Source organism: Rhineura floridana, chromosome 18 (assembly GCF_030035675.1).
Source record: "Rhineura floridana isolate rRhiFlo1 chromosome 18, rRhiFlo1.hap2, whole genome shotgun sequence".
Classification (NCBI taxonomy): Eukaryota; Metazoa; Chordata; class Lepidosauria; order Squamata; family Rhineuridae; genus Rhineura; species Rhineura floridana.
In genome coordinates, this window is record NC_084497.1 from 7,984,988 (window position 1) to 8,010,902 (window position 25,915).

Consider the following 25,915-nt stretch of genomic DNA (forward strand, 5'->3'; position numbering starts at 1 on the left):
ACTGGTTAGATTGGGAGGGGCTTTTTCCCAGCCTGAGGCCTGCATTCCCTTCTGGGATGAATCTCATGATGTAACCGTATGAACAGAGCACCACCTACCCCTTCTGGCCAACCCTAATTCAGGGTCCTTCTGACCCCTTTTAAACAATTGTTTTTAAAAAACAGTCATAACAGGGCTCACCGGGCCGGGATGGGCATTCAAAGTTGAAGACAGATTCCAGGTGATTTGACTGGGAGAATTCTAGGTCGAACGGATTCTGGCCCTAGGGCAACAGGAGGAAGAGAAAAATAGTTATGTATACACAGTTTCAAAGCCTGATTCAAACAGATGCAAAAAAGCCAGCTGCTATTTTGGGGAGGGCAGGTTTGACTGGAAGGCTGCCAGCCCCTGACCCTCCTACCCCCCGTCTCCCGTTAATGCTTCTAAAAGGTCACCACCCATGTTTTCTTGCAAGCCACCCAAGCGTGGAAACTTCAAAAGACAGTTTTCATTTGTTCCCTTTAAAGCCAAGAATGACTAACGGGCAGACAGCCTAGTTCTCTATTCTTCGTCTGAAAACCACTTTGCCACCGGGGTGGGTGGCTGTATTTTCCCATTAGATGTTCTGCATTATCGCGCACACCTCCCACCACCGGTGGAACGAGTATGTGAGAAAACCAGCTCTTTACATTTTTATTACTGACATCTCTCTTATGGACTAGTAACTTGACAACTGCGCCTATGAGGCCCCAACACACTTGCAAACTTCCAAGCATGCGCTCCTTAAAGAGGAACGAGAAGCTGCCCAAACCAGCTTCTCAAGTCTCTCCCCACCTTCAAATGCCCTGGCGAAATACAAACAGGGAACCTGACTCTCCCCAGTACGCAGCCGCCGTCTCCATGGACAGGCGTGACTCAAGTGGAGCCGGCCAAAGGAGGCCAGTAGGAAGAAGGGCGAGGTTATGAGGCAGAAGGCTAGACTAACAAGCCCTGCCTGGAACGCTGCACCACCAGCTTGCTGGGGATTCAGTTCATAAGGAGCTGGGAGGAGACTGTTTATTTGGAACAGACAGGGCAGGGCAGGACAAAATAGGAAACTTCCAGAGAGAGAGAGACACCAGGTGCTTCACAGCAGAAAACACTGTTGGCATCTGTTAGGCTTGAGCGACACATTCCGCCTCTGCTAGACCTGAGCAGCACATTCAGCCCAAAGCAAGTGGTAGGCTCCTTGCCGGACTATACCACTTTACAGACTACAGGGGCGTGGGTGGTAACTGCACTTTGAATACTCTCCCCACCTTTTTTTTTTTTTAAGCGCCTTGAACTTAGAAGATGAACACTTCAAGAAAAAGTGCCTTTCCCGATCTGCTGGATTTCTACAATGCAGGGATTTAAGTTTTAAAATCCAAACAGGCGACTCTTCCAGTGATAACGTCCCCAAAAGACCGACAAGGGCCCATGCACCTGTCAACATCATATTCTTTTTGCGAATGAGATGGATGACCTCAGTGCTGAAAAGAACTCTGCACACACTCCATCTACTCCTCTATTGCCACTGCAGGCCAGCCCCTAGATCTGACAGCCAGAGAACTAGCCCCCCTCCAAAGGATTAAGCCCTGTCTCCCATTATAAACCCCAGAGCATCATCCCACCACCCAACTGCAACCCCATCTTATTCCATAGGGATTGACCCCAAGGGGCAGGTACAAAGCCAGTGAAACAAGATCCAGGCTATCCTCGCATTAAATAAGACCTCTAAACCAGGAGCCTAACTAGAGCAAGCCTCCCAAGCCTGTTATGAAATCTGTTGGGGCGGAGGTAGAATGCTCCCACCAGTAATTTCAAAAAAGAAAAATTATCTCTGAACACACACCCCTATGGCTCTGCCGAACTGGATACCAGCCAAGCCTCAGACCGATTCAGATGGGCTGGCTGACTTGAGCAGAGTCCCTTTCCACGTTGTCCCACAGCTAACTAGAGATTTCGCAGGCACATGTGTCCTCCTCGGGGGGCCACCACCCGTGTTTATCTTCCAAGTCCACCACACTGCACCTCAGCACGACAGCTGAACGAAGACTGCCCGTCGTCAACCCAAACATCAAAATGCTTAGATGTTGCAAGATTGGAGGTTTTTTTGGGGGGACAAGAAGCACACACACATTATTGGGGGGCGGTGGAACAGAAGGCTTGGAGGGTCCGGATGGGTTATAACCTGAAAGAAACTTGCAGCTGCAAGGGGAAAAAGTGTGATTTTTTTGGTCTGGTGACAGCAGCTGCAGTTAGATTCAGATTTTTATTTTTAAAAAATCCACATACACAACCATGGCAGCCAGCTTTTTTGGAAGGGGGCCATTGTACTCTGAAGAGTTTCCGTGCCAATGCTTCCCGCCCCCATGCAAAAGTCAGTTTCCTTCCCCCACAAACACACACACCAGGTTTGTCAAGAATGTCCTCCCATCCTCCCCCAGTCAACTACTTCTGACAGCGGCATGGGTCGCCCATCATCACCATGTGGCAACCCCCCCTACCCCATGGATCTTCTACAGCTTTTGCACCAACGGTGAGGCAGAGCCCAGCGCCGGATTATCTTTTCGCCTTGTGCCTACAGAACATACTCTCCCCCCTTAGAATAAATAAAATAAAAGCATCCATTTTTAGAAGCTGCGCTAGCCAACCACAAACCCCCTTTTCGGTCTTCTCGAGCTGTCTCGCTCCTACCACCTTCCCTTGTGCAGCAAAACCCAGATCTTGATCTCGCGCACACACACTTTCTGCCTTTCTTTATAAAAAAAAAAACCCACACACACAGACTGCAGAATCCAACATGCAGTTACATAACACTGGCTGCCCTGCGCCAACCCTTCTCTCTCCACAGGGCCTCTCTGCCGTGCTCAGACCACGAGGTATAACCGAAGTTACATCACTCCCACCCGCCGCGAGCAAGTTTTTTTTTTTTTTTTTTTAAGTATACAGACAACACACAGAAAGAAAAACAGGCGCATACTCCAAGGGCTGGCAGCTTAAGGCTGCAACACATAAGTGCATCTATTCAGTTTAACACCATCACTTGATCTCCCCCAATCAGCCCCTTCCAGCTGTCCACACACAAAAAGACAAGATTTAATATTGCCCTCTTCTTCAGCTGGCCGACTTCAGAAACCACCACGACACAGAGTTTTGCAGCAACATTTAAGGGGGGAAATGAAGCCACATATACACTAGAGCAGTGGTTCTCAAACGGTGCACCGGGAGCACACTGGTGCGCCGCAAGAGGTGGCTAGGTGTGCCGCGAATATTATGAAAGTATATTATTATTAAGTTATTTTTATTCATAGTTTAAAATATATTAATATATTTTTAATTTTGTACATGAAATGCGCCAGAAAATTTTTGTATGTTTTACAGTGCGCCATGAACCAAAAGTTTGAGAACCGCTGCACTAGAGAATCAACCGCAGCACATTCAAGAATCCAACGTTGTCGGTGTTACTGTTTGTGTGTGTCGTGTTTTTTCAAACAAGCCCAATGACGCTACTTTGAGGTTAGGCAGCAAGTCACAGGGCCGTTAAAACTCCCAAGGCACAGCATCTCGAAGCAAATCTCTTGGAAAAATACTGGCAGGAAACTCAAGCCACCCCGCCCAGGGAAGGCGGGAGGGGAAGCCACGCTGCACCAATGCAAATTGGGCATTCTGGTTTGGAAGCAGCCCCCCCCATCCTAAATTACAGGGGGGAGGAATGTTACAAAAGGAGGGATGGAGTACAGCAGCTCAGCACATGCTGAAAAAATATGTAGCTTTCTATGGCTGGCTAACATCTGCAGGGGAAAGCACAGGAAGGGAGTTAAGAGCATCTGAGCCCTGCCAGTCAGTGTAGACGGTACTGATCTAGATGGTCCACTGCTCTGATTTGGTGCAAGGCAGCTTCCTAACCGAAGCCGGTTCTTTATTCCAAACCATGAGGACTAGAATCTTACTTTATCTTTAGGGGAAGGGCCATAGCTCCGTGGTAATGCACCAGCTTTGCGTGCAAAAAGATTCCAGGTTCAGTCCCTGGCATCTGCAGGTAGAGCTGGGAGAGATCCCTGCCTGAAACCCTGGAGAGCCCCTGCCAGTCAGTGCAGACAATACTGAGCTAGATGGACTAATGGTCTGACTCAGTAGAAGGATCCTATATCCTGTCAATCCTGTATGGCAAGAGGGAGGGAAACTGCAAGCCTTCAGATGTAGTCTAGCAACTCCCACTGACCCAGGCCATCAGCCATGCCGGCAGGGGCTGATGGGAGCTATAGTTCAGCAGTACCTGGAGGGCCATCATTAACACCACCACATGTACACCCTACCTTTCCTCCAGGGAGCTCCAGGTGGCATACATGGTTCTCCTCCCTTCTCCATTTTGTCCTCACAGCAACCCTGTGAGGTAGGTTAGGCTGAGAAACTAAGGCTGGTCCAAGGTCACCCAGCAAGCTTCATGGTTAGGTGGTGATTTGAACTCTGGTCTCCCAGGTCCTAGACTGCCACTCTACGCAAGACACCACGCTGGCTCTCGGGGATGGACCAGTATGCTGTTCAGGGCGGCATACACAGCTCTCTAACACACACACACTTTTTATCCTCCCAACAACCTTGCGAGGTAGGCTAAGCCGAGTGAATGACGGCTTGGCAGCTTAGTAAGGATTGGAACCCGCAGCCTCCTTAGTCTCGACCACGACAGCTTTGCTTGGGCCTGCGAAGGCCCTTTCAAAATCCACAGCTGGAGCGCAGACAGGCAGTTCAGAGCGGGCAGGCCTGGGGCCAAATTCCCACTCAGCCCCGAAGCTCACGGGGCCTGCCACTCGAGTCTCCACCTAAAACTACCTCAGGAAGGTTGTTGGGAGGGTCAAAGGCAGCCTTCAGCTTGGCTTCTTGTGAGAGAAAGCGCAGAACAAAAGCCAGCTCTGGCATAGGCCGAAGCCTTGGAAACAAAACATTAAGTCAAACAGAAGTATTTAATACCCCAACTCATGTAGGGACATAAGAAGTGGCTTTCTACCACTGGGTCCATCTAGCTCAGTGCTGTCCACTCTGACTGGCAGAGGGTCGCCAGAGGTTCAGGCCGGAGTCTTTTCCCCAGCCCTACAGGGAGGCGCCATCAGGAATTGAACCTGGGACCGTCTGCAAGCAAAGCAGATGCTCTACCACTGAGCTACAGGCTTTTTCTTTAAAACAAAGCAGGCTTCTAGTCCTCATGGTTCTGAATAAAGAGCTGATTTGAATAGAAATCTGCCTTCTACCAAGTATTGATCCTTCTAACCCAGTATTGTCTACACTGTCTAGCAGCAGCTCTTAAGGATTATGGATTCAGGGGTCCCTCCCAGTCCTACTTGGAGATGCCATTGGGGATTGGACCTGGGACCATTGGCAAGCACAGCAGATGTTCTCACCACTGAGCTTAGCCCTCCACCCCCTCCACTCCAAAACACCTGTGCCCCCCCCACACAGATATTGTTGCTGGACTCCAAATCCCAGCAGCCCAAGTGGCCAAATCAACAGGGGTGATGGGAACTGTCATCCAGCAACGTCTGGAGGGCCACACAGTCCTGCACTAGGCCAAGAATGGGGAACCACTGGCCATGCTGGCCACTGGGAGGTGAAGTCCGCCAAAAATGTCTGGAGGACCACAGGTTCCCTCTCAAGACTCTCTCTCTCTACCACACAGCTCCTCTGCAGTGTGGCCGCTTGCCCTGAAGGGTGCCTCCCCTGGCAAACCCAGTCAGGGCAACTGCCGTGCTTTCCTCAAGCCTCCCATCATGAGGACTAGCGCCTCAGTGTGTGCCACACATCTGTTTTGTCCCTAAGCTTCTAGAAGGGTGACATTTTGAAGGACTCTTAAGAGGGCTGCGCCTTCCAAAGAAGGGTAGGAGGTGGTTTCAAAACGCTCCCCCACCCTGACAAGAAACGTCTCTGGGGCCCGTGTGCGCTAAATAAATAAATAGACGCATTCAAACCAGGACTAGCCCAACCTGTCTGGCTACGGGTCCAGCAGGTACAGCCCTCACGTGCTCCCAGCCTCTGCCAACCAGGACACCGACATCCCATAATTAGGGGCAGCAACAGGACATGAGCAGACGGGACAGAAAGAAAGAAGGAATGCATCATAGGACGTCTCCCCATGGTTCTGCATACCCAATGGGTTGGCGGCCCTGTGAGGAGGAACTCATGAGCAGGGCGGACTTCTGCATCGGACAGGGTGCTTCAGACTCAGTTGCCCCACCTGTACAATGGGACCAAGTACTGCAAAGATGGCGGAGACAGGGGTCCATCACTCTTTCTTGTTAGTTCAAAGCAAAGCGTTGCAGGTTATGAGCCTTGCAGCTGGAACGGGCCAAATGGGACCTATCTAGTCCAGCACCCCCTTCTCACAACGGCGATCCAGACAGGCCCAAAACAGGACCCGAGCGCAAGAGCAACTCCCCCCACGATCCAGTGGCAGCTTCTCTTGAACCCCTAAACGGCAGAATCTATAGACTCGCAAGCTCAAGTACCTTTCAGCCTTTCAGCAGTTAAATAACGCCAAGTTCTGACTCACACGACTCGTTAATTCCACGCCAAGGCAGCTCAATTCTGCAGCCGAGATCATTTATGCAATTTTTTTAAAAAATTGCATGGCATTATCTAATTTTCCTTCATTTATCCTGCAAACAACCAAGTTTTACTCAGAGTAGACTCACTGAAATTAACGGACCTAAGTTAGACATGTTCACCTATTTCAATTTCTACTCAACAGTATGACCGCTGGATATTCTTCTACACACACAAGCAAATCAACAGGAATCCCTGAAAGTGTGCAGGCAATATCTTCGCCTCCACGAGGGCTAGAGACTTGACTGCAAAAGCCCTCAGCACCCAGGCCACATCCTGAGCTTTCCACCGAATTTGTCTACGAAGGATGGCAAGTAACCTTAGCTCATGAATCAGACAGGAACACAGTCTTACACGAAGTTGCCTCAGTCTCCAAACACTGCATACCCACAGATTTTCTGCACAGCCTCTGAAAGGGTTTTAAAAGCCAAGGGTTGCAAGGACAGCGTCAGCGATGCAATCGTTTAATATATGCATTGCTGCACCATAACAGAGAATTGGGCCTGGCTTCTCTAAGCATGCGTTCTTTCAAAAGCGAAAGCAACCGCTTTTGCTCACTCAGCAAAAAAATATATATTTTTTAAAAGATCCCAACAACATTGTGCGTCAGAGCCAGAATAAAAACAGCCGCAGTACAAGCCCTCATTAAATCCAGACACCAGGCTGGCTTTCAAAAGCACTTTCAAGCTACGAAAGGTCCCTAGGAAGCAAGAGTACCAGCAAATTAAGCCGTGTCCCGGTGGCATTAAAAGCCGAAATTAAGCAACCAAAAAAAGGTTCAAAAAACAAGACGACACAGCGCACTATGCGGACGCACATCATCCAATGCGCTCGGATGCACACAGAGAAAAAAAACCACTCAGTTTTTGGGAGAGGAAAGACTCACTGATTCCTCCAACACCGTCAACTTTGCAAAGAGCACCCAGGAGAATTTGCAATTTGTGAGTTCTAAACCTTGCCAGGGAAATTGGCAGCTCACTCCCAGATGTGGGCTCATCTAAATGGTGGTACTTCCAGTGATACGCCTCCATCTGCTAAAAACATTTCCCCAGTTTAAGAAAACCACCTATGTTACGCATGATCAGGAATCAGCTCTACTTCCAAGCAGTCATGGTTAGGATTGTGCTGCAAATCCATAACGTGGCTTTGCTAAAAAGAAAACATTCTTTATCCAGAATCAGAGCCAAAACTGGCATGAACTCAACAGTTTGACCTTGATCAAATAATAATAATAATAATAATATTTCTTACCTTAAAGGAGCGGTGGAAACCTTTGAGTTCTGTCTTTTTCTGCACCATCTCGGAGATTTTGAAAATGCAGGAAAAGATTCAGAAGAAGAAAGGGGGATAGAGAGGAACGAAGGAAAAATTTGGATGCAGCTAATCCGGATCTGCCACTGAAGACCCTATAAAAGGGAGGCAAGGAGAGGGTAAAAAGATTTCAATCAGATCCATTCTAAAATGGCTTACAAAATCTGTTTTTAAAAATAAAAATAATCGGACTTCTGAAAAAATAGCCAGAAAAATGCTGTCAAGTTTGCAAATGTCTCACAGGCGCACATCCACACAAGACTTCAGAGGAAACAGGTTGATCCAGAAAAACGCAAAATACCAAACTGAGGATTTCAAACATCTACAAAAAGAAATGGGGATGGAGTGGGGAGTGAAAAAAGTAAATATCTTTCTCTGACAATGAAAAAGGATGCAGACAGGAAGCCCTTTTGCACGTGAATCCTTTATTTGCAAACAGAATTACAAGTTGGGGGTAGCAAGAAGAGGGGGGCTGTTGCACCAGATTCTTGGTTCCTTTGTGATGTAATGCAACCCTAGAGGGCTCTTTGGAATTCATCTTTTTAAAAACAAACTGGATTTTGCTCTATTTTGTGTTTGTTTATTTAAAGGGGAGGGATCATTGGAACAAATTTTGATCCTGGAACTGCAGAGGACAAGGAAAGGGGATGTGTACAGCAAGCACAATAATAATAATAATAATAATAATAATAATAATAATAATAATAATATCCCAAGCACATACACTCACTTAGGCCTCTGTCTAAGGGGTTATCTTTCCACCTAAGCTCTACTCAGAGTAGACCCACTGAAATCAACAGCTGTACGTGTTGGCCTAGGCCTACTCTCAGGATGATCTTGTAGCTAGATACAAGAGACCCAGGGGAAGGAGTGAAATGTTAATTTCCCCCTCCAAAAAACCCCCCACAAATACATATGTATACAAAATAGGCAAACAGATCGGCTATCTTGCAGCTAGGTACTGATTTTTATTTTATTTTTTGCAGGGTGGGAGGGGAAGGAAACAGACAGTTTTAGGAAACTGACAAGTTTGCGAAATAAATAAAAATAAATCCCCTGCTTCGGGACTTTTCTCTGCTGCAAAAGGGGCCCCACTTAATTGCAGACATAGAGCCCCTTCTTTTCCCAGTGGGGGAGGGTAAGTTACTCTGCAAACCAGACCCCCCCCAACACACACACACATACATCCTGCATAGCAAGTGGGGGGCGTGATCATCACCCCATCGGCGTGAGTTCATTTTATATTATTATTGCATAGGAAAAGGGGAGCAGGGAAGAAAATCCCACAGTTTAGTAAGGGGGGGGAAGGATTCCCCCACCCACCCCAAAGCTCCCCTTCCCCAGGCTTGCAACCGAACAAAAAAAGCCGCGAGCGATTTCAATGCAACCAGACAAATGAAAGGCACATTTTCCCAGCCCTTGCAAAAAAAGGGGGGGGCTCATTTCCTCTCCCCACTGCTGCAAAAAAGGGGGGCTGTCAAGCAGAGCCCCCTCCTTCCCCGCTGCAAAATCCCTCCCTGTTTGCAAAAGGAAGAGAGAAAACCAGAGGAATTGGGCTGCACGCGCGATGCAATGAGTTTGCAGTTGCTGCGAAAATAACAAGGGGGGGGGAGAGGAAATGCAATACTCGGGGCCTGATGTATTGATGGGGCTTACTTCCCCCACCCCACCCCACCCCACCCCCGCCGCTCGCCCCTGTGCAGAACTATCCAGCCAGACCGGGATTGCAATGGGAGGTGCGTGAATCTGTCTGGTCTGGTCTGGTCCAGCCCCCAACTTACCAAGCTCGGGCTCCGCGGCGCAGGCGCCACTGCTGATGGAAAAGGCACAAGCTGGCCCCGGCAGCCGCCGCTCGAAGGGACGGGAAGGAAGGTTCGGTCGAGGCCCCCGGCCGTCCCTTATATAGGCGGCCGGGCGGAGGGCGGGACGGAGGGAGAGCGGCCCGCCCGCGCTTGCATCAGCTGAGTCGGCGCGGCCCGGCCCGCCCCTTCCTCCGCCTCCTCCTGCTCCTCTTCCACGGGAGGGAGGGAGACGGACAGCGAGCGGGCAAGGCAGGCGGGGAGTGCCTCCAAGCACGTGCAGAGTGCCTCTGCAGGCTTCTCCAGGAGAGAGGGAGAAAGGCAAAAGCAAGGCAGAGTAGGACTGAGCATGTGCAGAGCGCCGCTGCCGCTGCCGCTGCCTCCCCTTCCGGGAAAGACGAAGGCTAAGAGTACCTCTAAGCACGATCAGAGTGCCGCTGCCTCCTCTTCCAAGACAATGAAAGGCAAAAGGAAGGCATAGAGTACCTCTAAGCATGTGCAGAGTGCCTTTGCCATTGCGGGTTTCTCCAGGAAAGCGAAAGCAAGGCAAAAGCAAGGCAAGGTACCACTAAGCATGTGCAGAGTGCCTCTGCCACTGCCTCCTCTTCCGGGAAAGAGAAAGACAGACAAAGCAAGGCAGAGAGTAATCCTAAGCGTGAGCAGTGCCTCTACCACTGCTTCTTCCTCCAGGCAAAAGACGGAAAGAGAGAAAGAAGGTGTTAGGTAGAAATTTACCTAGACCCCTAGAGTTGTCAAAAAGGTTGTCAAGAAACCTACGTTATTGTCTGAACCAGTGTTGCAATGAATTCTGGAACCTAGAGCGGGTGGGAAGCACACACAACTCTAAGCTTCGTTTTTCTTCCCATGAGAAGTAAAACCCAAAGGCGCCTCTCAGACTATAACATCTCTGTAAAAACGAGATAAAATGTATCCCTTCTAGATGTTGTTATTTCTCTCTGTCTTTAAATCACCACACACAGTATGTAACATTGTAGCTAGGTCAGCACAACACAAGACATTTTCTCAAAATATCTTACTACAATTGTATCCACCAGATTTACATCATACTGATGAATGAGTAAAGGTCACAGATGTATTAGTAACATTTTATCTCTTTTGGTGTCAATCTGCTCTTTTTTCTCGCCTTTTTCATAGCTCTTATCTCAGAACAAGTTTCTTTAAACTGACCAGTGTATGAATTCTTTATCAAAACTCTCGCTTCTTAAGAATTATGAGAAATGTAACAAGGATAAACAGACGCGCTTGCTCATCTCTGTAATGTTGTATTTTCTTTGTTATGATATTATACTTTGTTTTACTTATGAAACTATATAATGAGGCTTTACTGAATAAACAATGCTCTCTGCCCTGACAGACTCCTGTCTGTGCAGTTCAGAGATCCCTCTTGATCAAGCAGTAATTGTGGGTGTGTCTATTTTATGTTTGGTATCTGGCTGGACCACTAACAGGTAAATTAAATTGCTAAAGCTTGCACTCCTATCTACTTCTTGGGGAGGGGGCTTTAATTTGAACCCAACAAAGGCAAATCGTACCTAAACATATACAGAGTGCCTCTGTCATTACTTCCTCTTCCAGGAGAGAGAGAGAGAGAGACTCTAAGCATGTGCAGAGTGTCTGCCCCTGTCTCCTCTTCCAGGAGAAAACATGAGCAGCTTTTGTTCCCAACAAAGACAAAATAGGCAGAGTGAATGTCTGAGCACATGCAGAATGTCACCTTCTTTCTCCTCCTAAAAAGAAAGAGGAACTCAAACTTTCAGCTTCCAGCAGTTTTTTAAAAAAGACAAAGTGTGTCCCTGAATGTGGACATAATTTCTGTCCCTGTATTCTCATGCACCTTCTTGTTCTCCAGGGGGAAAGAAAAAAAATTGTTTCTAACAGAGAGTATGCCTCTGAGCATGCACAGAGTGCCTTCAACTCCTTCCTCCTCCAGAAAAACAGGCAAGAGAAAAAGAAAGATAAAGAATATTGGCATCTGGATTTTTTTTTTTAAATGGAGCATGCTTCCATGCACGTGCAGATTGCCTAGGCTGCTGGTATGTGCAGGAAGGAAGGGAACTGGCAACTTCCCATGTCCTCCCCCCAAAAAGGCAATCTGCCTCTAAGCACGCGCAGAGTGTCTCCATCTCTTCTTCAGGACAACAACAAACCAAGCAAGGGTCATTTTGCAGTTTTCCATTTCCAGTCTCCCCCCCAAAAAAACAGTTCCCTCTGAGCATGTGCAGAGTGCCATTTCTTTGTGAATGGGGCCAGATTCTGCCTCCCTTGAACATGTGCAGAGTGCCTTTCCTTTATGAATGAGGCCAGATCCTCATGTATATAGATGTATGTACATTTTGTTAGTCCTCATTCAGGGCCAAATGCACGAATTCTCTTGTCAATTAATAAATCAGATTTTATTACAGTCAACACACTATTGAATCAATGATCAAATCATAAAAAAAAGAAATCTACTGCCTTCAAGTCGATTCCGACTTATGGTGACCCTATGAATAGGGTTTTCATGAGGCTGAGAGGCAGTGACTGGCCCACGGTCACCCAGTGAGCTTCATGGCTATGTGGGGATTCGAACCCTGGTCTCCCAGGTCATAGTCCAACACCTTAACCACTAAAATGAACACTCTGTGCATGCTCAGAGAAGATTTCCCCTTAAACTTTGTGTTGTCATGGTCATTTTAAAAAGCCCGTGGCTGTCAGGAAGGAAGTGAACTCTGTGTATGCTCAGAAACAAGTCTAATTTCAGCGACAGAGTTTCTGGAAATGAAAGTTAGCTATCCTAAGGCCTGGCAATAGCTCAAAACAGCATGGGTCATGTTCATAGGCTGGGAACAGCAGCATCTGTAGAGGTGCACAACCATATCCGGATACTTCTATGGGGTATGCAAAATGCCTTCGCATGTACACAAACACACACGCATATATATATTCTTTGTCTGTCTCTGGATGTCATATCCAAAGTGTGAGTTTGCCTGTCGTGTCTCTGCATGATGAACTAGTGTGGCCTTGCCTCCTTTGAATCAGACTCCTTGGAGTGGGATAACTAACTCTGCCACGCTTTTGAATCTGACACAGCTGAATGCTCGAAACACGGAGGCCTGCAGAAGTGGTCTGTCCTCTCTCTCTGTGAGTCCCTGCTCTGGGCTTGCCTGAACTGAGGGAGAGCCAGAGGAGGGCCCGTCCTACTTGTCTTTTGTGATGGCCCCCTTAGTCACACTCTGTAGGAGGTTATGCGGGCAAGATTTGTCTTAAATTATGGGGAATCAGGAGATGGGAATAATTAAGCCACCTCCCCTCCCCCCAAGCTGCATATTTGCCTTGGATGCAATTGGATCATCAGTCAGTCAGTCCCCCCCCCCTCTGGCAGGGGTGTACTCGTACAGGGTCTCAGGGGGCCTTAGACCCCTTACTTTTTTGGGAGCAGGATCCCTACGTCTCCAGCATCCTACAAGCCAATCAGCACGACAGGGGAGTGCGTTAGCCACTCAGAAGAGTCTTCTAACCGGCTTCCTTGTCCTCTCCTGCTGGTTGGAGCCCATCAGAGTGAAAGGGGGCGAGTCGGCCACTGAGAAGACTCTTCTCAATAGCTAACATTCTCCCCTTTCATGCTGATTGGCTCCTAGGGATGTCTGTTGCTGTGGGAGAAGGCATTCACAAGGATCCCATTCTGAACCCGGCAGCAAAAAAGGGGGGAGGCGTGGCTGTGACTACCATGAAGGGACCCTGCACTTCTGAATTTGCCACTGCACTACTGCCCCCAGGGAAGGCGATAACCAACCCACCTGCAGAGAGGCTTCCTGTCGCCACTCACCCCGAGTCTCTGTTCTGTGTGTGCCTCCTCCCAATTTTAACACACAGACAAACGCTTGGGAAATGCTGCCATATTAGGGAGCCACAGCGCGTCACAGATGCACAGCTGTTCCAAGAGCCTTTCACTTGCTGCAAGCTCTGGTAATATTGCACAAGCAACTTGCCTCGCCTCCAGGGAAACCCGAAACAGCCATTTCCTCCCTCCCTTCCTCCATCCCTCTTCCCCCCCTCAAGCCATGCCACTCCAATCACGTACAAACTCATTCCTGTGCATGATGGTGTCTCATGTGCACGTGTGGGTCTATTGTCTCTGCTTGGCTGTTAGCACATCAGATGTTTCAGACAGGAACAAACTCTCCTGGGAAGTGTCAGACAGGCCTTATAACACATGAGAGGTGTTTGGGAGGGGGGGGAAGCCCTCTCCCTGAGAGATTTTTAAAGAAACAACTGGAATTTAATACACAAGTTTGGAAGCAACAGCTGTTAAACACATTGCTGTTGTTTAGTACCATAGAAAGTGCATAAGAAAATTACCACTATGATTCCATCCGTTTCTGATGTCCAAGTGGTTCGGGCCATTCCTTATCAAGCCAAAACAGCACTACCCATCTACAGGAGGGAAGCGTCCATAGCCTTAGGGGAAATCCCAATGGTTGCAAAAAAATATTTTATAAGGTGTGGGGTGGGTAGAGGCAGATACAATACCCTAAAAGGTGGGAGCCCCTGCCCAAAAAACATGCCCAAGGAGGACATGGAATGCCGACTGACTTTTGTGTGCGTGGTGGGAGAGGAACTTTGAACAGAGTGACTGGAATCTTCAGCAGAAGCACTTTACGCTGCAACGTTTTGTTACAGATTAAATGTGTTAAGACTTTAAGGTGCGACTCGAGAACCTTTTTGTGTGTAGCTATAACAGGCTAGCAAGGCTACCTCTCTGGAGTAAGCAAAAAAGGAAACAGTCCCTTGCCCCTAGGAACCTACAGTCTACATTTCAAGAGGATGTGTGAGTATGCTTTGAGTACGCTTCAGCTTAGTTTCAGTAGTGGGTGAGGATGAGGTTAATTAAGACTGTCAACTGACTGCAGGATTTTTTAGAAGCTGACTCATCTGCCTTTTATAACTGATAACGTGTGTGCCGTGCCAAAACATTTATTTATTCATTTATTTGAGATATTGAAGGGTGAGATAATTTGCAGTTTAATTGCAGCAACCTACCACTCTTTCTTAGAAGGAAAGGAAGACCAGGTAGTGGCCTCCTCTGAGGGTGGGTAACTCTTATCTGCACTAGAATCCAGTCACTCTTGATATAAGGAGACCCCAGCCACAGAGAACCCGATTCACACACTCTGCCACAAAGCTCACCAGTAGACCTTGGGCCGCTCTCTCTCTCTCTCTGTCTCTCTGTCTCTCTGTGCCAAATAATCTACCTTGCAGGGTAAGGAGGGCAACCGCCACCCTGAGTTCCTTGAAGGAGGCACTGGGGAAGAATGTCGCACAAAACAGAACAGGGGATCATGCAGAGAAGCAGCGGGCGGCGGCGGCTGGCTCACAGGCCCTCATCTGTTTCTTCCTGCCATGTGGTTTGGACATTATGAATGTGAAGCAAATTCCAGATGGGAGATAAACGAGGCCGCCTGCCCTGCCCAGGCTGAGGTGAGGCGCCAAAACTATTACGGAAACACAAGCAGACAGCCCAGGTCTAACTGGCACTCTCTGAGTTATATGGCCGGCTTAATTACCCGTGCGATTGTCAGAGGGCCTGCAGAACCTCCCTGGGATGTTGGGGTGTGTTCACGTGTCTTTATCACTCTGCCACCCCCCCAGTGGGTAGCCCTCACGCCCACCAGAAGAAATTAACTGTTGCCTGTGCCACTCTTCATCAATCGCTTCTCTGTCTGTGATTGGAAACATGACTGGAAAATTATAAATGGCAAAGCTCCCCACCCCGAGCGCAACTCTCCGATTCAACCGCAATTCCATTCCAATAAAATCAATTAAATAAAAACTTTTGAGTTGTGTCCAACATTTGTCGCACTCAATAGTGTAGTAGCAAATTGACAAGTGCAAGGTCCCTTCACAAAAGTCACAGCCACACACACATTTTTTGACTGCTGAGTTGCACCCTTATCCCACAACAGCAGACATCCCTAGGAGCCAATCAGCATGAAAGGGGGGAGTGTTAGCTGCTGAAAAGAGTCTTCTCAGTAGCTGACTCATCTTCTTTCACTCCAAATGGCTCCAATCAGCAAGAAAAGACAAGGAAGCATCTGAGAAGACTCTTCTCAGTGGCCAACACACTCCCCTTTCATGCTGATTGGCTTGTAGGATGTTGGAAACATAGGGACCCTGCTCCCAAAAAAGTAAAGGGTCTAAGACACACACCTCAAGACCCTGGACACACTTAGTGCAGACCCATTGAAATGCCCGACTGTGATTAACTTAGATCCATTAATTTCAGCGGGTAAGGTCCGGGTAAAAGATGTAAAACTTACCTACTTTATACTGGGTCCATCTAGCTTTTTACTGTGTACACTGACAGGCAGCAGCTGATTCAGGCAGGGACTCTTCTGGAGATGCCGGGAATCGAACTTGGGACCTTCTGCGTGCAACGCAGGCGCTCTGTCGCCACATCACGGCCCTTCCCTGTGAGTTAGGGTGCATTCCCCTGAAAATAGTAAGATTTCAGTTAAGGGTGGAGGAGAAATTCTATTCGGTTTGCATTTGAAGGCAAATCCATCAACCTTGCCCTTTCCGAAAGAATATGAGAAGCAAAGCCGTCCTTCGAAAGTCGCACTCATCCAAAGGTTGTGACGCAGTTCTCCAGCCAGTGTTTATATAAAAAAATTGCACGCATTAGGGAAAGTGTGCATAAAAATATATGTATCTGGGGGGGGTGGAACATACAAAAATACATTACGGCAGGAGAAGTCTCATGCGACAACGTGTATTTCAGTCGAAACCGCATGCAGAAATGAACTTATTAGGAGATATGCATGCAATATTAGGAGATATATGAAATTGAGGTTATCCTACTTTGGCCACATCATGGGAAGACATGATTCAGTAGGAAAGACAATAATGCCGGGAAAAACAGAAGGGAGTAGAAAAAGAGGAAGGCCAAACAAGAGATGGACTGATTCCATAAGGGAAGCCACAGACCTGAACTTAAAAGCTCTGACCAGGGTGGTTCATGACAGATGCTCTTGGAGGTCGCTGATTCATAGGGTCGCCGTAAGTTGTGATCGACTTGAAGGCATGTAATAACAACAACAGGAGGAGAAATGCATGCAGAAGAATTTTCATGAGGATTTTTTTTAAAAAGAAAGAAATGTGCAAATTGCTGCAGGAATGGGGATTTAAAACTGGGGAAAACCGGTTCTGAATCAGGAGTTGATTTAAACAGGAACCTTAAGCCACCTTATACAGAGTCAGACCATTGGCCCATCTAGCTCAGTACTGACTACACTGACTGGCAGCAGCTCGGCAGGGTTTCAGGCAAGGGGCATTCCCGTCCCTATCTAGAGATGCCGGGGGTTGAACCCAGGGCCTTCTGCATGCAAAACATTCATTTCACAGTGGAGCCGCTCCTGAATGAATTACACATCCGACTTTTACGCGTGTGCCACCGCTGGGAAGGACAGAAACAGCTCTGTTCTCTGGCAGTCCAACAATGAACAGGGCGAACAACAAGGGATCAGAGAGGACTAGAAACAGGAGCCACAAAGCGGCGATTTGCTGCTGCAGACTCCGGCAACCACGCCTTCTGTGCTCGCTCTCCCTGAAGGAAAGGGCAGGCCTTGGACTCTGCGTATATAGGGTGATGGGCCGAGTTATCAGCACATAAACAGCCAGCTCCAGAGCGGCTGCCAAGTATTACCTAACCCAGAGGTTACCACGAGACGAGGAGCACGTGAGTCCATCATAATGCTGGCGCCTGCCAGGACGCATCCTAGGAGAGGTCTGTTGCTCCGGCAGAGCAAGGGCTTTGCATGCAGAAAGTCCCTGAGGACTAGAATCTTACTTTCTTTTAAAGAAAAGGACCGTAGCTCAGTGGTACAGCATGTGCCTCGCATGCAGGGGTTGCAGGTTCAATCCCTGGCATCTCCAGGCATAGCATCATAGTATAGTAGAGTTGGAAGGGGCCTATAAGGCCATCCAGTCCAACCCCCTGCTCAATGCAGGAATCCAAATCAGAGCATTCCCGACACATGGCTGTCCAGCTGCCTCTTGAAGGCCTCCAGTGTCGGAGAGCCCACTACCTCTCTAGGTCATTGGTTCCACTGTCATACGGCTCTAACCGTTAGGAAGTTTTTCCTGATGTCCAGTCGAAATCTGGCTTCCTGCAACTTGAGCCCATTATTCCGTGTCCTGGACTCTGGGAAGATCAAGAAGAGATCCCGGCCCTCCTCTATGTGAGGCAAGGCTGGGAGAGACTGCCCCCCCTTGAAATCCAGGACAGCCGCTGCCAGACCTGATAGCAAAACATTGACGTGGAGAAATGTTCCAGGTCACCCTTTCCTCATCGTTTCTGCTCTATGCCAGGGAACACCTTTACCTGTTGGCGTTCAGGCTGCTAAGGCACAAGTGCAGGCCCCTTCAAAAAACTGGCCACTATGGTGGGAGGGTCTGAGGGGGTGTAGTTAACCTGCGTTATTTTGGGGGTATGCGGGGGCCTCCAAACAGAATGCATGAATTCAGCAACTCTGCCCCTGCCCCCCCAAGTGAGCTCTGTTCTCTGGCCATCTTCCTGTGCCCCCCCGAACCCGAATGGATCAGATGTAGTAAATGGGCAGCCCCCCCTCCTCCCCTGAGCTAAAACCTTGCCTGGGACCATTAAAGGCAGAAGAGCTCTGCCAGGGAAAAGTAATGGCAACTGCACATTCTTGGCCGCTTGCAAAATACGCTTGGAAATCAATCTCCAGTTGCACAAGGGCCAGGAATGGACCAGAAAACTGCCCTCCACCCGGCCACCTTCAAAGGCCTCTCCAGGGTGGGAGTGTTCAGAGGGAGGGACCCTGATGCATTTATTAGCTCCAGCAAAGAGCCACCTGGAGGAGCTGACAGCAACCTCTTGCTCGCTCCCTCTTGATTGGTTTCCTCCCCTCCAGGCCCACGGGGGACTCCCTCTTCAGTTCAGCAAAACATGTTTTCCTTCCGAATCTGTCTGGTACACAGGACAGGGCTTGGAGACCAAACCTGGGTTTCTGAGAAACTCCAGGGGCCTGGAATGGGGTTGGCCACTGAGCCTCCGGAAGATTGCCTGAAACAGGAGATCCTCCCTAGCTAGGCAGGCTGTTAGCCGTCAGTTCCCAGATTTGGCTACTACTGCAAGCAGAAAGCAACTGTTTAGCAAGGAGGCTGCCTTCCATGTCTCTGTAGGACTGCCTGGTCTTCAGATGCTGTCTCCCTGCAGCAGGAGTGGGGATTTTTCTGCTTCTCTCAAGCAGGTGGGAATTAAATCATCCCAAGTCTCCTGCAGAGGGTCATGGCAGAACGACCTTGCTCTTGGGAGGAGGGTGCCTGCTCTGTCTCTGAATGATCTGCTGCTTGGGCTTTTGTACTGCTTTCAAGAGGCTTCAGTTGGAAGAAAAGGTCACTTTGCCCCATCAAGTCACGACTGAATTATCCAATCATTCCCAATGCAGGGACTTGGCAGAGGAGGCCTGTTGTGTCTCTGCATGCCTGGATCAGTGAGTTAGGCAGCTCTGTGGAGGATGTACCGCATTATTTATTTTACTGCCCAATCTCTGCTGTGATTCGAATGAAATTTTAGATCCACTTCTTGAGTGGAAAGCCAACTGGTCTGAGTTGCAAAAAATTGGTTTCTCGTTGACTTCCGGTAATGAAGCAACTCTTTTAGCTGTTGCAAGATGCGCTTTGGCAGCTGCCAAAACAAGAGCCACTTTTTCGGTTTTACGCTGTTAAAAAATTTCTAATTATTGTCAATGATATTTTGTGGCAACCTATGCTTAAAACACGAAAGACTAACAAACAGAATAACTCAAGACGGGTGCCACTCAGCCTACACACACACACACACACACACACACGAGTTCACATCTGCCATATCACCAGGATTCAAAGACTTCCCTGTATAAGACAATCCAAAGGTAGACTGCCTCTGACCATGGAAGTTCCATTTAGATACAATTAAAAGGGCATGAAAAAGAATCCCCCTTGCGTAATACTATCCAGAGGTAGACTGCCTTTGACTATGGAGGTTCCATTTGTCTATAGTTAAGGACAGAGGAAGAGATAATTGTGTGTGTGGTGTGTGTACACAAATTAGACCCCTAACTGAATGGCTGCTAGTCATTCTGGCTGGCAACCTCCAAGATTCCTAAATATTGAGATCATTCATGTCCTGCTTGCGGGCTTCCCAGAGGTATCTTGTGGGACCTTTGGCCTGATTCAGCAGAGCTTGAGCTTGCACACTTCTCCCTAGCATCTGATTCTCAGAGACAGACTGTGCCTGAACATGGCAGCTCCACAGACACCTTGTGACTCATGCTGCTGCACACTGGGCTAATGCTTGCACTTACCTACCTGCCCTCCGCCCCCAGATATCTTTCCTGGTTGGACATGGAAAGAAAAGTGGTTTGCAAGTCCAGCCCCCACCCGGAGCATCCTTGATTCACTCGGGGCAAGCGGGCAAATCAGAAGGCTGGCTATCTGCATATATACACACATGCACCCACCGCCCTTATCTGTGGCTGCGCCAGTCTCAGGATAAAGAAACGTGCTAGAGACCACATTTCTTTTGAGCAATTTCCCTTGCAGTTAAACAAGCAATTCCTACAGATTTCCTGGGTGGGGGGTAACCATAGAGGGCAGAGCAATACCCCCACCCCCCAAGGCAAAGTTACAACAGTTGGAGAAAAGGTGAGCAAAAAGACGCATGATGGAGATGTTTAAAATTATGCATGGAATAGAGAAATTGGATAGAAGGAAGTCACCCAGAGGAGGGCCAGGATCTCTTCTCGATCGTCCCAGTGTGCAGGACATGGAATAATGGGCTCCAATTGCAGGACGCCAGATTTCAACTGAACATCAGGTAAAACTTCCTAACGGTTAGAGCCGTACAACAATGGAACCAATGACCTAGAGAGGTAGTGGGCTCTCCAACACTGGAGGCCTTCAAGAGGCAGCTGGACAGCCACCTGTCGGGAATGCTTTGATTTGGATTCCTGCATTGCGCAGGGGGTTGGACTTGAGCGCATTATTCCGTGTCCTGCACTCTGGGACGATCGAGAAGAGATCTGTGTGGCAACCTTTCATGTATTTGAAGAGTGTTATCATATCTCCCCTCAGTCTTCTCTTCTCCAGGCTAAACATGCCCAGTTCTTTCAGTCTCTCCTCTTAGGGCTTTGTTTCCAGTCTAGTCTTTAGGACACCATTTTGCAGCAAAATGGCAACAATCTTGAAACATGGCTGATGGCTCTACAAGTTAAAAAAAAAAAAAAAGCCAGAAGGAGTTCAGAGGTCACACTGCACCTGTCTAGGAATGCAGGTGGTGGTGGTGAGGATTCTGCGCCTTTGGCCCTGATCCCATGCCCCCAGTCACAATGTTGCAGAGCCACAGTCTTCTAAGTTAGGAGGCACTCAGGAGATCCTATCCTCACACTTGGCTTGAATCCCAGCTCCAAGGCAAACAGGCCATCAGTCACCGGCATCTTGGCAGTGCAGAGCATGAGATCAAAAGGAAACAGAATGTCCTAGAGGGAAAGGCCGCAACTTGTGGAGAAGGCAGGGGGAGGGTACACATGGGGGGGGGACCAATCAGCCCAGGCCGCTCTTGAAGCCTCCTCTGTGCTTGTTTTCCACACCCATGTGCGCCTACATGCGCGGGCCCTCCGCCATGCAAAAGCCACAAGGAAATGTCAGCTGACTTCACAGTGACCTCTGTGAAAATTGCATCAGGGGAAAGATGATGAAAGGAACACAAGTTGCGGCCGTTTGCTCGCTGGCGTTTGCAATGCACCCCCCCCAACCTCCCCAACCCCAGGAGAACTGCCAAAGCCAAGGTGGGGTGGAGCAGGAAGGAGGAAAATATCCTGAGACAAAGAGAGGACTCTGGAGTTGTGCATTAATTTTTTTCAAGCACGGATGGTGTGAGCAAACTGCCACTGATTATGGGAAGAGATTCCCAATAAGGAAGCAAGGATTTTTCTTTTTCCTTCAAGGGCAGAATATTCATCAACAAACCTACCCGGTTTGTTTGACTTAGAAGAAGAGATCAGCAATCACAATTTATGGAACGGGATTTTCTTTGTTGCTGTTTTCTGCGGACAATTTTGGGTTGCTTATCAAGTTGTTATACAAAACTCAATATCGACAACAGAACAGCAAGAGCACATTGCTTCCTCTCCCCACTCCTTCCATCATGATAAACTACAGGTCAGGCCACCTTGACAAACTAGAGAAAGAGGGGGTGAAAAGCGCCCTGTAAATCCAGAAATCAAACAAGAAACAAAGTGCCCCTACTCATGTGCAGAGTGCCTTCTCTGGGAAAAAGACTCCTTCCTCTGCACTGTTCGGATGCACTATGGCAAGGATGGTGACGTTTCTATCAAACCGAGGGCCACATTCCTTTCTGGGAAACCTTTGGGGGCCGCATGCCTGTGGTGGGTGGAGCCAGATGCAAAAGTGGGTGGAGCAAGGAATGTAAAAATTAACCTTTGTCCAGTAGGCTAGTTGCTACACACATGCGCCCTCCATCTGGGCAAGCAAGAGGCATTCTCAGAGTTCAAGGAGACATTCCCCCCAGGAAAAAACACTCAAGAAGAGTGTGAAGTGGGGCCAGTGAGGTGGGTGGTCTGGAGAGAGTTATGGGGGCCTGGCAGAGAGGACTTGAGGCCACGGTGGGTGGTGGCTCCACGCCAGTGGGGCAGTGGACACCGTTCCGGGTTTTAGCCCAAACTTTCAAAGTGCTGTCCAAGTTGCTGAAGGAAGGTGCTGCATTCGGGCCTTGGGCCTGAAGCTCCCCACACCTGTGCTGCAGGATCTGGTATCCAGCCCCATACCCATCTTGTTAAACGGCAGAAGCATATGGTCCATGTATCTACAGAACATGCATGCGCCATGGAACGCATCATCCAGCATGATGACATCTTAGCGTTCATGCATTTCCTACAGCAGCTCGCTCGTGCAAATAACAACAGAAAAATACCTGAGTCATAAATTGATCCTGCTTTCCCCCCCCCAGTAGGGCTCCTGCTATTTAAGCAGAGGTGGGAGAGGCAGAAATCCCACAGGTGATGTTGGATGCCACCACTTGAACTCCCTCCTGAATATATCACTGTTAAGCTGCACCTCTGCAATCTTGGCCTGCTGTGCTGCTATTTAAAAATCTGCACCGCGTGAATTCCTGTCTGTTGGATGTATTCTCGGGGAGTGTGCACAGGAACTCCTGGAATCCCATCCAGCATGGCAAAAAAAAGATTGGAAACAAATAAAAAATAAAATGACATTAACGCTCTCAGAAGAAGGCTTCCCCTTCACAAGTTTGTTTGCACAACCTTGACTTTTAAAGAAATGTCAGCACTGGAAACCACAGAAGAGTCCTACAGTCTGGATCAGGCTAAAGCGAGCCCATCTAGTCCAGCCTTCTGTTCTCACGTGGCCAACCAAATGCCCCAATGGGAAGCCCCCAAGAAGGGCCCGAGCGCAACAGCAACTCTCTCTGCACCTGCGATTCCCACAACTGGTGGCCACTGATAGCCTCCTCTTCCTCTGTGAATGTTTCTAATCCTCTTTCTAAAGCCATCCAAGCTGGTGGCCATAATTGGGGAAGCAAATTCTGGAGTTCAACTATGCGCTGGGCAAAGAAGCCCTTCGCTTCACCTGTCCTGAATCTCCCACCCTTCACCTTCATTGGGAGGTCCCACTAAGGTCTAGGATGAAGAGAGATTGCGTCCAATTGTTGCAGGCGGGCATGTCGTGTTTGCACAAGTGTCTCCAGCTCGTATCAGGCATTGCCCTGTAGCATGGATGGAGACGCATGAGCAATGGTCAGATAATTGCAACCGAGAGCTACGCTCGCCCTCTTAGAATCATGGAATCATAGAATAGTAGAGTTGGAAGGGGCCTATAAGGCCAGCCAGTCCAACCTTCTGCTCAATGCAGGAATCCAAATCAAAGCATTCCCGACAGATGGCTGTCCAGCTGCCTCTTGAATGCCTCCAGTATCGGAGAGCCAGAGCTTGGAAAAGTTACTTTTTTAAACTACAACTCCCATCAGCCCAGACAGCATGGCCACTGGATTGGGCTGATGGGAGTTGTAGTTAAAAAAGTAACTTTTCCAAGCTCTGCGGAGAGCCCACTACCTCTCTAGGTAATTGGTTCCATTGTCGTATGGCTCTAACAGGAAGTTTTTCCTGATGTCCAGTCGAAATCTGGCTTCCTGCAACTTGAGCCTATTATTCCGTGTCCTGCACTCTGGGATGATCGAGAAGAGATCCCGGCCCTCCTCTGTGTGACAACCTTTCAAGTACACAAACAGTGCTATCCTATCTCCCCTCAGTCTTCTCTTCTCCAGGCTAAACAGGCCCAATTCTTTCATAGGGCTTTGTTTCCAGTCCCCTGATCATCCTTGTTGCCCTCCTCTGAACCTGTTCCAGTTTGTCTGCATCCTTCTTGAAGTGCGGAGACCAGAACTGGATGCAGTACTCAAGATGAGGCCTAACCAGTGCTGAACAGAGGGGAACTAATACTTCACGTGATTTGGAAACGATACTTCAGTTAATGCAGTTTTGGTTTTGCCACACCCTGTGGCAGGTCATGATGGAACACCCCGTGGCCACAATCTCTCACCAGAGCTCTCCGGCACAAGGGGAACTGAACACAGAAGGAAACTGAATCAGCATTTTGACTGCAACAACAACACAACAAGCGGGCAAAAGAGTCGAGATGCGAGAATGCCACAACTCACTGGCCTCTCCCTCGCGCGCCCCACTCCTGGTCCACTCAAACCTTCGCCAACTCGGCTACGCTGTTCCCGGTGTCTGATAACAAGCGGGCAGCTGTCAGCCATCGCTGGGGTTGGGTGTCTCGCTTTTGGACGGGAGACAAGGATGGATTGTACACCGGTGCATGGAACACATAAACAGGGAAGGTGAAAGAAGAGAGCTTCTTCGCTGCAGATCATGTCCACCGTTCCCCATTCAGAGAGCGGGGTGGAAAGTACATACCCTTCCCCCACCTCCTCCGTGCGCCTGTCATGCTCGCAACACCCCCTCTGCTCATATCAAGCATCACTGCTCATGCACTTATTGCACCCTGCGCAAGACTCTTCCTGCATTGGGAACATAGCAAGCTGTCTGACATACCGAGTCAGGGCATTGCTCCATGTAGCTCTGTATTGTTTACACTGACTGGCAGCAACAAGTCTGCAAGGTTCCCAGCAGGGGACATTCCCAGCCTTACCGGAGAGGCTGCCAGAGATTGCACCTAGCACCTTCTGCATGCAAAGCAGGTGATCTAAACTGCAGCCCTTCCCCTACAAAGTAAGATTCTAGTCCTCATGGTTCTGAAGGAAGAGCTAATTTAAATAGGAAGCTGCCTTCTACTGAGTCAGGCCACTTTTCCCTGTAGCAATGTATTGTTTACACTGAATGCCAGGAATTGAAACTGGGACCTTCGATATGCAAGGGACAGGTGAGAATTTCGATTCAGTTGCACGTCAAGCCGAATTTATCCAATATGCACTCTCCGAAACAACAGGAGAACCAATACATGGCCAAATTTGTGCTTATCCGAATTTTGCAATGTAGTTTGCCAACCAACCAATGTTTACAAAAATGCATGTATTCAGGGAAAGATGCATTACATTAGGATGAGTTGCTTGCAAAAATGTGCACATTAGTCAACACGGCCTACAGAAATGTGTTTATTGGGAGAAATTTGCCCCAAAATGCTGGAGAAGTTTCATGAGGACTTAAATTTTTTTCCCCACAAATTGTGCAGAAATGTGGAGAACTTAATTTAAGACTGAAAAAATTAGAACCAGAATGACAGCTCTATCCATCTCTGTCTGCCACTGAGCTATCCCTTTCCCTAAAAGACATAGGGAATTGCTTATACCACATTAGACCATTGGTCCAGCTAGCTCCTTACTGCCTTCACTGACTGGCAGCAGCTCTCCACTGTTTCAGACAAGAATCATAGAATCATAGAATAGTAGAGTTGGAAGGGGCCCGTAAGGCCATCAAGTCCAACCCCCTGCTCAATGAGGAATCCAAATCAAAGCATTCCCGACAGATGGCTGTCCAGCTGCCTCTTGAAGGCCTCCAGTGTTGGTGAGCCCACCACCTCTCTAGGTCATGGGTTCCATTGTCGTATGGCTCTAACAGTTAGGAAGTTTTTCCTGTTCAGTCGAGATCTGG

At 48.6% G+C, this 25,915-nt stretch overlaps 1 protein-coding gene across 1 annotated transcript in view; it reads right to left on the reverse strand.

Annotated features, from left to right (window-relative positions):
• MKNK2 (MAPK interacting serine/threonine kinase 2) overlaps positions 1-9,836 on the reverse strand; it is a 38,066-nt gene extending 28,230 nt beyond the window's left edge. Inside the window, exons 1-3 of the mRNA XM_061602100.1 lie at positions 9,690-9,836; positions 7,849-8,003; positions 181-262 (exon numbers count right to left, since the gene is read on the reverse strand). Of these exons, the coding sequence (XP_061458084.1) occupies positions 181-262; positions 7,849-7,896 (130 nt within the window). The 5' untranslated portion in view covers positions 7,897-8,003; positions 9,690-9,836. The remainder of the gene's footprint in view (positions 1-180; positions 263-7,848; positions 8,004-9,689) is intronic.
• Between the last annotated feature and the right edge of the window lie 16,079 nt (positions 9,837-25,915).